This window comes from Crocodylus porosus, unplaced genomic scaffold (genome assembly GCF_001723895.1).
Source record: "Crocodylus porosus isolate Cpor-Errol unplaced genomic scaffold, CroPor_comp1, whole genome shotgun sequence".
NCBI lineage: Eukaryota > Metazoa > Chordata > Crocodylia > Crocodylidae > Crocodylus > Crocodylus porosus.
In genome coordinates, this window is record NW_017728920.1 from 5549732 (window position 1) to 5564148 (window position 14417).

Consider the following 14417-nt stretch of genomic DNA (forward strand, 5'->3'; position numbering starts at 1 on the left):
AGACATAACAACTTTTCAAGAAGAAAGGACCCTGCCCTGATTTATTTTGTGTTTGTTTAAACTTTCAGGAGTATAAAAAGAATAATTTTTAACTCTCTAGTAAAGCCGAGTATCAATGAAAAGGGAGAAAAAGATATGCAGGCAATTACTACTTCTCAGGCTCTACAAATTTCAGGCAGAGCTGGAAGATTTACTTCTATGTTCAAGGAAGGAGAAATAACTACAGTGCATCAGGATGATCTTAGGCTTCTGAAAGAAATTTTGAATAGGCCTGTGGACCCTATACAGGTAAATGGCTTAATATTCTGATTTTAATGACATACTTTGGAACTGCATTGGTACATTCTTTTCCAGTATTGCACTCTGTTAAATCTAAGTTAGAAAAGCAACTTGTACAATGCTGTCTTGACTCTGAATGTGGGGGACACTTGCAGGTTCTATAGATTTGCATGTCTCTTTCATGCTGAGCCTGCTCTTCACAATTTCTCTCTGCTTGAACTTTAAGTTTTTCATCAAATTCATCACAGTAGTTTAGTGTGGCTAATTCTTGGGAATGCTTTGATTACTTGCATTTTATCTTGCAAGAAATTGCTTTTCAGAGACACTAAAGGTTTATTTTATTTTATTTTTTTGTCAAGATTTATTGAAAGTTCTTTTTTTCCCCCTCCCCTTTAGGCAGCTGGTCTACATCCTACTGCTGAGCAGATAGAATTGTTTGCATATCATCTCCCTGATGCCACTCTGTCAAATCTCATTGTAAGGCTGATTTAATTTATTTAAAAAATAGCTGTCACCTTTAAAAACCCTTAAATGTTGAAATAGAATATAAACTTTACAACAGTGAGGAGATAAATAGTTAGCATCTCTGCCTTATGTTCTGTTTTACAACAATCCAGTCTAATTCAAAAGCCAAGGTGCTGCTTTGTGGGTTTTATCAATCAATTTATTTTTCTTTCTACCAGTGTAAATACTTATGTCACTAAGGATAAGGAAGTCTGCGGGTATTGTGTGTGTGCAAGAGCATTAGCTGCAGCAATCACTTTTTATGTTCCATTAAGAGGACTTTTTTTTTTGTTGGAGATGTGGACACAGCTCCTTGGCTAAAATATATATCAGTATGTTTGTGGAACTCCTTTAAAATGAAACTGGCTACCTAGATTTTGCTGTGTCTGGAAGCTACATTTTTTTTTTTTCTCTTATGATCTTTGTTCTTTGATGAGACAATGTCTTTTCTTAAAAAATGGTCATGTGTATTCTGGTGGAACCATTTGATCCTATCCCTATTTAATTTCGATTTAGCTCATATGAGAAGTGATTAATTTATGTTCTTCAAAGTGCACACCTAAATATTTTTAAAAGTACTAAGGAAACCTTTAATTCTGTGTCTTAAACATCATTTAGATTAAATTCTTCAAAAAGGTGACCAGAATCTTAGAAAACCTCTGAAATATCTGAGAATTGTCAGGGTGTGACAAGATTTTTATTAGTTGACAGTACTAAGTTATTTAAGTATAATGTCCAATCTTAGCTGCATTATAATAGAGTCTGTTGAATCCACACAAAGCACAAACTTCTAAGCTTTTTTCCCTACTTTCTAAGATGCTCCCTCCCCCACCCCCACAAAAGAATGTTTCAAACAATCTTAATCTCTTGTAGAATTTTAGTTACTTTGTGACTTTTTGCATTGTAGTAGATCTCAAATCCTAAAGCAAAACTAGGAATAGTTAAATGATTGACAGATTTATTTTTTTTATTTCAAAGGATATATTGCAGGTTTATCATCATTCATCAACATGACCCAACAGATTATTAGTGTAGAAACAGCTAGCAATGTGTGAATGAGTTGTATACCCCAATAATACTGTTAGCTATAACTTTTTCACGTGTTCTGTTTTTTAATGAACAATTAAGCCTTCTTTCCTGCTTCTGGTTGAGAGAACAAATACACATAGTTAATATACGTTAAATTAGATATTTTTAAAACTGTCTTTTTAATACAATCAGACTTCAAAAAACCTTACCAGCCATTGGCAAGACTATTTGAATACTGACAGCCTTCCTTTGTTATAACTTCAACTAATAATTGTATTTTACTTTTTTTTTAAAAATAGGATATTTTTGTGAGTCTCTCACAAGTGGATGGCCTCTACTTTGTCTGTAATATTGTTGACTTCAAATTTGTAGCAGATATGATTCAGCACATTCCTCTAAATTTAAGAGCAAGGTATGTGTTCTGCACAGCACCAATCAACAGGAAAGAGCCTTTTGTCTGCACCTCACTGTTGAAGGTAAGTTTGTTAGATATACAGTGTTTATAATAGACTAGATCATTCTTAACAGAATATATCTTTTTCCTGATTGTTGCACAAATGGTATTTTAAATGTGTTTTTAAAATGGTCACAGAGAAGTAGAAATATTTTCTAGGTGGAGAATGATAAAGAATATACAGTGGTATCTGTATAGTTAATATCAGTAATAAGTACTTTTTGCTCTGGGAGCCCAGTTCTTATTTTGAGATATGAATTAAAATAAACAATATGATTTTCCATGTCCTTTACTTACATCACAGAATCTTATAATTTGCAGAGTGAATAATCCCTGAAGTAGTAATGGTCAGGGATAAGGTGCACAATCAGTTGTGGTATTACCTTTGCACAACCCTTGCTAGCAATAGCTTGCCTACAGTCAGAGAGTGGCACTAGCGTTTCATTTTTCTGAGCACCAGTCTGTAAACTGTGGAAGAGTGTAGGCTCATGCTTGAACATTGATGTGTTAAACTCAAGTAGCGTATAAAACAAACAAACAAAAAAGCAGATACTTACTAACCCTATACGTTGCCAGTTCATTCTGGCTTAAAACTAGATCGTAAATCCATACATGATCAAATTTACTGGGTAATCTTGTAAAGCTTAGTTTGAGTAATCTTACCTTATGCAGTAGCTTTGCAGAACCAAACAATTGCTTTGTTTTCCTGTTAGCTTTTCAGATAGTGCCTCCTTTGTTTTATCTTACTGTCTGTAGAAACATCTTTTTCTATAGTCAACCTTTAAGTTAAAATTTTAACTTTAAATTTTGTCTCATGTCAGCGAATCAGTGTATGTCTCTGGGTTGGGTGAAAGTATAGACCTATGCTTTAAAAAAAAGACTAATTACTTCCCACAAATTTGAAAGGCTTGCTTGAACTGCCTAAAAGGGCTAGATCTTTGACAAATGATGAGCACTTCACCTAAAATCATTAAATGCTTCTGAAAATTGAAGGCATAATTCTTACTTGAGTGACTTGTATGTTTTTTGGGTGGCTGAATTCTTCTACAAATTCATTTTTAGTGGAGAATAGTGCCATTATTGTATTTGGGGAATAAGTATGCAGCATCACTTTCTCAACCCAGAAAGTGGCTCTGAAATAAGCATTGTTCAGTAGAACATGAGCAGGCTGCTAACAGATTTAAGACAATGGACAAAGGTCTGTGTGGCTGACCATGCTAGGGAAGATCAACCACAAAAGTTCTGCTCTGTTTTTCTGGATAGTTTGCACTTTTTTTTAGCTGTGTGCATGGTCCATATACAAATTGTGTTAATGAGGTTCAGGAGGGGAGGGCTGGCTCCAGGGTTGAATAGTTAAATAAAAGAATGCATGTCATCTGAAGAAAATTCTGTCCTGCATAAATCAAAGGATACATTATACAGAATATTATGTGCAGGCCAACTTTAGAAATATCACTTAAAGTACAGCAGCTGCATAATTATTGTACTGAGTTGCTTTGATAATTTAATTCCTTATTCTCCAGTAACTGCTGCCTGTTTTAAGTCCATATAATAGAGCCCGAGATCACAGAAGTGTATGCAGCCTTGTTAATCAAATTTTGTTTGGTGAAGTACTATAGACAAAATGTTAGAATGTGTTTTGTGGGGGTTTATTTTCCATTGCTACACAACAGAACATGTATAACCTAAAGGCTTGTTTGACATCTTATGGGGTTTTGTGTGTATTTACAAAGTAGTGGTATTTTTAATTCATGCTAACAATACAATCTGTTCTGTAGTTTTTTGAGAGAAAATTTGGTATAAGAATTTAATACAGGGCTGTCCAAATTCTAGGTGCCCAGGGCCCCATGCCTCGTGGGCTGCATAATGTGTTGGGGCGGGGGGCAGCACTAGTGAGGGCCACAGGCCCTTCAGGTTGCATGTGCATGCAAGTGAGTGTTCTTTCACCCTTCTCCCTCCCACCTTCAGGCCCCCCAGCTGCACCATGCATGCATGCAGGCAGGCTGCCCTCATACTGCTCTACTGTGTGTGTATGCAGACAGGTACTCTCTTATGCATTGTGGCACCCTGCCTCGCACTCAGCTCCCTGCAGACTTCACTGCAGCATAGTGCTGTATGGGTACTCTAGGCTGCCAGCAGCCTCTGGAGCAGGGGCATGCAGCAGAAGCCAAGGGAGGGAGGAGGAGCCCTGAGACCCTGGATGCTGCTGCAGCCCAAGCAGTAGGGGTAGTAATGGCCAGGTGGGAGCCTGGGAGCTGCACGTTAACCTCTCAGGCTGTGTCCATCCCACAGGCCACCAGTTAGACAGCTCTTGTTTAATAGATAACTCTGTTGTAAATGCATTTGGTTCTCATTTCCCTCATTAATATCAAACCCTCTTGAATTTGTTTCTTAAAGTTTGCAAGACAGTTTAGTAGAAACAAGCCCCTGACATCTGACTGGCTCTGCAAGCATACAAAGTGGCCATTCACCCCACCAAAGAACATCAGGGAACTTGTACACCTGGAATCTGTTCATGATGTCTTTGACCTGTATCTGTGGTTAAGGTACTGAAACTCTAAACTTTAAGATTTATTTTGGTTTTGTCCTAATTAAGGTAGTTTTGAGAGACGGGCAAGACGTATTGTAAGTCAGTCCAAACTTAGCGTTATTTGGGGTCACATGCCTTGTCCTCCCAGGTAATCTTGGTGGAACTCCAGATGCAACTGCGTAGTCTGTGCAAACAATAGTTTCTACAGAATTCTATTTAATTGTAGAGTTGATGATACGTAATATGAAACAGTATCAAGAGGCTCATTGGTGGGAGCAGATTGAAAAATATTTTTCAATTTCAGCCTTTTGCTACACAGCGCTTAAATACTATATACCTGAGAGACAAACTTGGTATCAACTTGTTCCAGTGATGTATAGCAATACTTATGGTAGTTAAGTTTTAAAAACTTGTATTTTTTGTGTTTTTCCCCCTGTCCCTCCCTCCTACCGTTTCAGTTACCGATTTGTGGACATGTTCCTGGATATTGACAGGGTAAAAGAGATCCAGAAAGAACTAGACAATGTTATACAGAATGGTGTGCGCAACATTACAAGGCTTATCAGAGTTTCAGAAGCTCATATTTCTGATCCCCTGGCTGTACCAGATAACTTTCCTTGGAAAAAGACTGAAGTTAATGACAGGATATTGAGCTTTGAAGATCTTCCGGTAGAAAACCAAGAACAACTCCCAAGTGACAGGAAGGTCCTAGGACAGAGAAGAGCAAGGGGACCAAAAGCTTTGGGTAACAGACCTGCTGAAGTACAGCCAGATGTGGAAAACCATGTACAGGATTCTCTTGCAACCAGGCTAGTGCGTGGAGGACACCTTTCCAAAGAAGTGCTGAAGCAGTTGGAGAAAGAGTGGCAGCTTAAGTACAGTAAGAAAAATGTCCCTGCTACAAAGGGAAATCATCAGAATGCTTCAAAGGGGAGCGTGATAGAGTAGTAATAAAATCATGTCCTAAATCTATGTAACTTTTATGCACAAAATAAAAACTACTTTAGTAACCTTTCTTGGTATTTGTTTGATTTTACTAGTGCAGCTTCTCAGTAACTTCTTTTTCTCCTTATGATGGTTTTATGATATTTATGCCTCTGGCAGATATTAGTTAAGACCACAGGTACCTTATGAATTGGGCCATAAGTAGTACCCCTGCTACACATGCCAGAACTGGCTTCAGTGCTGCCCTGGGGTTGAGACTGACAATCAGCTGATTATTGGTCCTAGCCTCAGGACTGTATCAGAATCTAGAACTGGCTCTGGTGCATTCTTAGGGCTGGTGCATTCTCAGCCACGGGACTGCTCAAATTCAGTCAGACTGTGTGTACTTGGCTTTCAACCTGCTGGTGCTGAAGTGGCCTGGGATCTCAGGCTTCCCTTATGCTGGCAAGTAGTAATGGCCCCGTTGGGTTCTGATCCCTGATTGCAAAATTGTGCATCCTGCCGTGGATGTGTGGTGTGGTGGAAGGCACAATTGACATTGTGGATCAGATCCAGTTGTACTGTTAGTTAAACATGAGGCAGCAGTTTTAGAGATGAAGTCTCATAAGCTGAATAGTTAGTTATTTTTATGAACTCTGATTTTGTTAGCTTGTTCCACACTTTCACACAGTCATGACATCAGCGTAATAAAACTACTGTGTTCCTATATAAACGTTTGTTTTTAAAACATCTTTGTGCAATATATACTTGCATCACAAATAGAGACCAAATGTTTCCCTAATAAAGAGGTAACTAATCAATCCACTCCTTTACCAAAGTGCAGAGTTCAAGAGATAAGTGCTATAAAGGGTAATGTACAACGTCAGTGGAAATTGGATTAGAATAGTGAAATGAATTTTGTGGTTTTCAACCTTTGCCTGCCTTTTAATCTGTAATAATCAGGTGGAAAGCTTTTCTTTGTTGATGTCCTACATGTAGGGAGGATTAACAATGTTTCTCTATTACAGAAATTCTGGAATAAAGGTCATAGTTCTTCCAGCTCTGTCATCTTAATGCTACCTCTTTAACAATTCTGAGGAAAGGTAGTTTGCTATTATTCAGGCAAAGATAAAAAGGTTGGACTGTTTTTCTTTCATTAAGAGGGGAAGAGACTTGTTGTTAGTTCTTTTCCCCTTAATGTGTTTGCTTTATTTTTGTGTAATTCCAGATCCAATACAAATTAGAGTTCAGTATCCAGTATCAATGATCTTTGTACATCCAGAACCCTGTTAAGAGATGCTTACCTAGATAGCATTTTATTGAAAAGTAGGTTACTTAAAACAAGGGAGAAAGGTCAAACTCGCTGAGGCTATTGTCTGTATAAACACAGTTTATTTTGTCTATGCAATTTTGCTGTTTTTTGAAAGGGAGAAGTTAATCACTGTATAACGTTCTCCTGTCTTCCAGGCATAGGTTAGTGTTCTCATGCCCTATCTCTTATATTCATAAGTGGTCTATGATCCTGGTATCTTGGTCAAACTAATTAAGTTAATTTTGAGGTGATGTTACTATTGGTGTCTTGATAGAGGTCAAAGACCAAATATATTTAGACACCGAAATTGTTTCTCTTGCCTGTAGAAATGGTCTTCCAGCACTGAGGCATGTTGGCATGTCTTTTGAGAGGCAAGCAATGTGGTTACTGTGGTTGTACCTGTTTTGTGGGCATAAGATTTGAACGCGTTCACTCTGAAAGTGCCATTTCTCATTAATTGCTGAAAAAGTAAAAGCAGGGTTTAACTTTTTAAATAAATTTCTCACTTTTATAGCATGTCTGGAGAGAAGCCTTTTGAAGGCTTGTGAATTTAAGCAAGTTTTCATTTAGCACAGGTTACAGTGCAGTGGAATCCATAAGCTCCTGCACTGAAGCAATCAGTGTTGATGTATAATTTCTTTTCATTTCCTATTTTGAATGCATTTTATATTCTACCTGTGGTAATCATGTAAGTGAGATAATCTTCACCAGATGTGAAATGTATATAATTGTTTTCCAAGTCCATGTAATATCTTATTTTATTTACAGAGCCAAGTTGCTCTTGAATGGATTATTGCAAATGCTTTTGCTGCACTTTTTGTTCAATAAACAGAAAAAATATATATATGCAGGTTCTCTGTGGTTGAGCCTCCACGAAATGATTGGGTTAAAGTTGAATACCTGTTGTGCAAGATGAAGAGTGAAAATTGGAGTCCACCAGGCAGAAAGCTTTGTGCTCTCATATGTGATGTTGTGGACAGTTCTGGACTTCGCTAATGTTAGGGGTGTGAGTCAGTATGCAGCATGAATCCATGCAACCATTACCAATATGCTTAGTGACTTATGTCCATCTTGTTCTTCTGTAGCCAGCAGCAGGTGAGTGGTGATTCATGATATGGGCATCATTGACGTTCCTTTTAATTTGGGCCTGAAGGGCTTCAGTCCTAGTCTCCTTCCTAGCTCCATTACAATTTCTGCTTGTCAGTGACTTCGCTTTGGCTTAACATACAATTTCAGGATTAAATCCTTTGACAGATATTCCAATCCAAATAATTGAAACCAGTTGGACAACACTAAGTATTCTGTGATCATCAGCTGGGAGTAGAACATGGAGACATGTTAGGAAGGGAAACTTGGACAATTACACTTTTATCAATTTTACTTGCCCCTCTACACGTACCTTTTCTTAACTTTCAGGCTACAACCTTCAAGCCAGATTAATACCCTGAAAAACTAAGGCTCTTAATTAACAATGTGGGGCATGGAAGGCTCACATTCCTGGTATACTCTGTTCCTACTATGTTTTGATATCCACTTTGTCCTTCATAAGTAGTTTTGCTTATAGTTAAATGTATGTTTTACATAAGGAAAGAATTAGATTGGGGTGCTTAGCAGGTATAAACCAGATTCTTATTTTGAGCAAAAGACCTTTTGGTAAGAAAGTTAAGTAACTATGAGCATTCTTTTTGTATTTTGCTGAGATTAGCACTTCAGCTTAATTCATTGCTTGTTCCCATAGTGATGCCATAGTAACTGTTGTAAGAGCGCTGACGTTTACTCAGGCATTTCTAGGCTGACTTTCTTTCATAAAAGTTTTCTTTTCTTCTGAGCTAATGGTGTTGCTGCCATTAGTTCTAATTAATGTCGCTGACAAATTGGCTTCAACATGGTTTGATCAAAACTGATATGGTGCAAAAGTATGCTAGCCTCGCATTTTTACATGCTTCTTGCAAACAAACCCCAGGAAGGTATTTCTCAGTGGTCTGTCATGATTTTGTGTATGGGGCTTGTTCTGTGTGTTCCTGTGTTGTGAAAGCTCAGCACTCGTTTCAGCTGGTGCTTTAAACGGGAAAATGCTGGCTCCCTGACAAAATGTAAATTGAAAGCTGGAAGAGCCACTTCAGTAGCTCTGTCCGTGAAGGCACTTTTCTCCAAACCAGTGTGCTTTTTCCCTTCTTAAGAGGTTGGTTCTGTACAATCTTCATCCCTTTTAAGCGTTGGCAGATAGTGGATCTCCTTCTTGGACAGAGGCTCCAGCTTTTTAGTATACTCAGTTTCTTTGAAAATGTAAGTCTGTATTTCACTAGATCTCATAACCTGATGCTGCTTATTTCTAAAAAGAATCTTAGGCAATATCAAGGTTCACAAATTCTTACTAATGCGTCTCTTGTATAACAACATGTATTTCACCTATGTGTGTTGTCCCCTTTAGTGAATTAGATCTGTGAAGCAAAGCAATTGATATTAGGGAAGTAAACTGTTCTTTGTTATTGTCCAGCTCTGACATTCAGCTAAGGCTCTGGAATCTTGAAGCTGAGAGTAGACTGTTTCCATGGGAGCTGAGTTGATTAGCTAAACTACTAAAGCTCACTTTGTCTACTTTAAGAAGTGGATATGAACAGGGCATTATGTTGAACTAGTTTCTACAAGTTAAAGAAATTAAGGAATTGGAAGAGAATGCAATTTCTGGTAAGACAACATATGGGGAAACCCTACTTCTGTCTCCTAAGTCTAAACAACTTTCTTTTGCATTAGCTTTAGCAAATTTAGGACATTAAATTTATTTCACTCAATTTTGAGCTCACTGTCCTAAGGTGCTTTGGAGATGAGAAGCTCTGGGTGAGAAAGGGACAATTTTTTTTTTGTACCACAGATTATTAAAGTAAGGATGCCAAACAATTAGCTGAAACACATCAAGTGAGATTTGATTTGAAAATTCAAAAGAACTTTGGTGCGCAGGAGCAGTTTTGGGGAAATGAATTTTTGGAGAACTATTTGTTAACAGATCAAAATGTTTGGAGTGGATTACAGTGGAGTTGTATCATACATGCATTTAACTTATGCTAATTCATCGTACACATATGCCCTGGAGTGCCGATTGAGTGGATTCAGCCTGCAGCTGCCCCCTGCAGTGCTGAGCACGGGGCCAAGCGGATACATTGGGAGCAGCCCTGCTGGGAAGCTGTGCATGCTTGCCGAGCGGGAGTTTGGTGCAGGCTGCCCTGGGTGGGAAGGAGGGTTTGTACCACTGGATGGGGGAGGTAGTGACTGTACCACTGGGCAAGCCCAAGGGTAATTTTGACTATACTCGATTTTCACCTTACGCGCTGACTTTAGAACCTAACCCCTGTGTAAGATGCAACTCCACTATACTAACAAACTCAGCCCATGCTCTGGATCAACAGAGGGAGACTCCTGTGTTTGTGGAGTGAAGTCATGGTAGGCCTGGGGCTTTAGACTGCAAGTTGGTCAGGACAAGAACCATATCCTCAGTCCTTGCCTAGGATATGGTACTTAGTACTTGGCATAATGGCTACAAGAATCCTATATAGGCAATATTTTTAAGAGTACCATATTTTTAAGGGTACCAAGTGATTGAGAAAGGCCTAAGTTTTCATGTTGTACTTGATTTGAAACAATTTCCCTATTGTGGGGTGACATCTCCCTGGAAGAGAATGGGGGAAGATGTCTCTGTGAAGGCATCGAAGCACTGCAATGACACCAAAGGATGGACCCTTCGCTACATTTGGGGGTAAAAGAAGTGTGTATCAGGTACCAGGCACTGAGCTTCCTTCCAGCACAAGCCTTGTCCCAAGAATCTTCTTGGGAGCAGCAGATGGCAAATGGTATATTCCTTGAAAGAGGTGATGTAACAGCTCTGTCTGTTATTAGTTAGATTAAAATTCCAATCTATCCATAAAAGCTCAGAGTAGATTGTCCCCAATCAATTTCTTAGAGATGTGAAAGATGCAACTACACTACATGTTATCATTACCAATATTTTGACAGATCGAGCAGCACTTTTGTATCCTCTCTAGGGTATTGTCCAAGCACTGGAAATGTAAAACCACTGTACAAACCAGCTTACAGCTGTGCTGAGCCCCGTTTGGAATGCTTTCACCCTCTCCCCTATAATGGCACTGCAAAGGTAGTATTAGAGGAGAGCCATAAAATGACACTTGGTAATTTTGAAGGCTTACTTGACAAAGCAAAGGCCAGGAGAAGGGGTTGTAATTGACTTGTGTTGGGTTACATGTCTCTATTGGGGAAAACCAGGTACGGGTAATTGAAGGTAATTTTGACCTTGATTGCCATTTGCACTTGCATCACTTTCCAGCGCAGACTGGCATGAAAAGGTCCTAGTGTGTCTGAAAATCAAGCCACCACTGTTTTGACAAAAAGATTTTCATAGAAATGGGAGTATCTCACTGTTTTGGTTTCCCCACCACCCTTCTCTCCTTCCTACCAAGCTTAAGTAAGAATGCTCTAATTACCTAAGTGACTGAAGTAAGTAACATGTCACTTGATTAACAAAACTCATTGTCTACTTGGTAGCTCAGTTAGCTCTTTGAGACCTTTTACTGGTGGCATCTATTTAAATTCCTGAAGAAAAAGTGAAAACTAAACCTACTGTATTAGGCACAGTGAACTCTTGATCAAAGATTAATAGAGCTTAAAAAGTGATGCTTTCTATTTAACTGGCCAGCCATGGTTGTGACTCAAGTGACATGGTAAACTGGGTACGGAGATGATCCACTTGTTTTTATGCATTTGACCTAGCAAGCCAATAATTATTAAAAGACAAACACCAGAGAAATGAACCATGATCACTGTATGGCAAAACACTTTTCATTGTTTCTTTTTCTCATATTTAAGATCTAAGTTAGAACTAGCCTATTTCTATGGTCTACTCTGCTGTTGTTGTTCCTGTTTTAATCCTTTAACATTCATTTTACAGAAATCATCAAAAGCTGTATAAGCTCAAATACCTCTGAAGTTAAAAGGTGAGTGTTGTCCTCTGTATCCATGTTGTCTTCTGCTGGTTACAATGGAATTTGTAACCCAGAATATGTCTGAGTCTAATAGTGAAACTGCTAAATTGGGGTTAATTTTTCTCCTCTGCTCTGCAACTCTAAGAATATAGGTTGGTCTTAAAATTTGTTTCCAGCATAGACCAAAGGAAAATAGTCTGTTCAGGGCTGCTCTGCATTGGGAATTGTGGAAATCGTATCCTGGGGGAAAGCCTCACTGTGCTAGGTAAGGGTGAGCATTGAGGGAGAAATGTCCTGTGTGTAACAGATTCATAGTCGATTGGACTTGAGCTTGTTGAAGAATTGGTCTGAAAACCCAGGATGCTAAGCAAAGGAAACAACCGTTTGCAGTTCCAAAGGCTCTGTATAATCTAAAGTCACTGAAGTGGCTTGTGTTTGTCATATACTTTTTTCTGTGAAGTTTATCAAATGCTGCCTATATTGGTACGAGTTGAGCAAAGAACGTTGTGTAGTGACTGGATTGTTAAGTGGTAAAAATTCCTAAGTGAGCCAATAAATCATTTCTATTTTTTTTGCCCTGCCATCTTGGCAGCTAGCCAGATGCTCCCTCTTAGACAATAAACTGTGTATCAGGGAAAGGGGAGGGATTGGAGGGGTGTAGATAGAAATACTGAAGCTTAATCATTGAACCAGACTAACTGAATGGATTTAGTTCTGGATTTGATTTCCTGGGAACTCTTTAACATCTCACTTTTGGGGGAAATTGCTTGGTTGAAGTTTGATTTAGCTCTTACTTCCTGAATAAAATCTGCTACTTTTGGAATTCAATTATTCACTGCAGACTGAGCACTGGGACTAGTGAGACACCAATACGCTTCAGGAAGATGTTTGCTGTACATTTAGTTGCCTTTTATTTTACAAAACTAAAAGAAGATCAGATTAAGAAGGTAAGATCTAATTTTGTTTGGCAAGACTCACGTCGTGGGTTTACAAAAGAACAGAGAGAATGTTTTACTGTGTCCAAGCAAAATACAGGTTTTTGAAGATATGTCCTGGGCAAAATGGCAGAGATTAAAGGACTCAGAAGTGTTTAGGGCCCAAAACAGACCTGAAAGCTATATAGAAACAAAACTGATAACCTTAACATAATAGATAACGAAAAACAGCTCTCTACCAATCACTATGTAAATAATTTTCAATAAGGGGAATGAAAATAGTAATGTGTGGGGGTTTGTTTTTTGTTTTTTGGTGGGGTGGGGTTAAATAATGAATGGTCAAAAAGTAAATTGCTTACCAAGATTCCACTGTGGTTGAATCTAAAGTATGTGGCAGCCTTTTGTTTGGTTATGTTTTTATCAATTTGATTTAGAAGCAAAGGTGGAAATTTTCAAAGGTGAAGGGGGTTGGATTCAAAGCTCATTGAAATCAATGGAAATCATTCTGTAATATTTAGTGGGTTAGAGATCAGACCTGTCAGAATCTGGATATGCCACCCATTATTGGGAAAGGGAGATGTATGCCTGAATCTTCTATTTAGAAAATCTCAACCCAGGTGGTTAATATTATACAAGTATGTGAGATTTAATTAGGAATAATCAGCTGAGTCCAAGACAGAACAATTTAAAGCATTCTATGTGGGAACAGGCTAACTACTAGTGCCCTCTCTAGGGGACACAGCAGATAGCAAAGCCCTTTTTTTTTTTTTTAGGGGGAAGGCACTAGGATAAGCTTGAAGATTACTTCCATCTATAAACCCCAATTAAGTATTTCCCCCCTCAAATTATTTCTCTACATCTTTGACAAGTCCCTTGAAATTCCTTCCTCTCTCCTTGTCCCACACCTAATTCTATTTCTGTGACCAAGGGGAAATCCACAGGACTCTGTTTTGAAGCCCAAGAACAGCTTTTAACATACCTGAAGCAATCCAGGAGCACAAGTAAACAGCTGGGTGAAGGCCCAAGGGGAAATGATTAAAGATCTCCATGGGTGATGCAAGCTCCACCATGGGGCTAGTCCCACACTTATGCAAGATGGGATTCTTCCTCCTCCTTGCACTCTTACATTTTGGTGGCAAGATTTTAACAATGAATCCCTGAATTTCTTCCTCTAGTTACCATTGTAATTTATAGATGAAACAAAGACCTTAAACACTGTTGTTTTGGCCTGATGCGAGGGAAGCTGATCAAGTAGAATTTGACTTCTTGTAGAGACTTTTTCCAGCTGTTTACAAAGGTTCTTGTCTTTTAAAATGAATGATTTGATAGTTTAACCCTATTTCAATCTTTGATCAGATTAGATTGTAGGATGGTCTGCTGGATTTTTCTGGAGTCTGTGTTTTAAAGAGGCTACTTATCTTAGGGGCAGTAATTTAGAAGGTTGGTAATTGTCAGCTAA

At 38.5% G+C, this 14417-nt stretch overlaps 2 protein-coding genes across 4 annotated transcripts in view; both read left to right on the forward strand.

The window, feature by feature from the left end:
• SUPV3L1 (Suv3 like RNA helicase) overlaps positions 1-5811 on the forward strand; it is a 29317-nt gene extending 23506 nt beyond the window's left edge. The window contains exons 11-15 of the mRNA XM_019538516.1: positions 69-288; positions 676-756; positions 2112-2288; positions 4664-4812; positions 5255-5811. Of these exons, the coding sequence (XP_019394061.1) occupies positions 69-288; positions 676-756; positions 2112-2288; positions 4664-4812; positions 5255-5744 (1117 nt within the window). The 3' untranslated portion in view covers positions 5745-5811. The remainder of the gene's footprint in view (positions 1-68; positions 289-675; positions 757-2111; positions 2289-4663; positions 4813-5254) is intronic.
• A 3893-nt stretch (positions 5812-9704) lies between these two features.
• The window catches only part of HKDC1 (hexokinase domain containing 1), a 54684-nt gene continuing 49971 nt past the window's right edge, over positions 9705-14417 (forward strand). The window contains exons 1-2 of one of the 3 annotated variants that reach the window (XM_019538519.1): positions 9705-9720; positions 12865-12970. In XM_019538519.1, coding sequence (XP_019394064.1) covers positions 12908-12970 — 63 coding nt within the window. In that variant the 5' untranslated portion in view covers positions 9705-9720; positions 12865-12907. Of the gene's footprint in view, positions 9721-12459; positions 12507-12676; positions 12971-14417 lie in introns of those variants that run through there. The other 2 variants (XM_019538518.1, XM_019538517.1) reach the window with 2 other exon arrangements.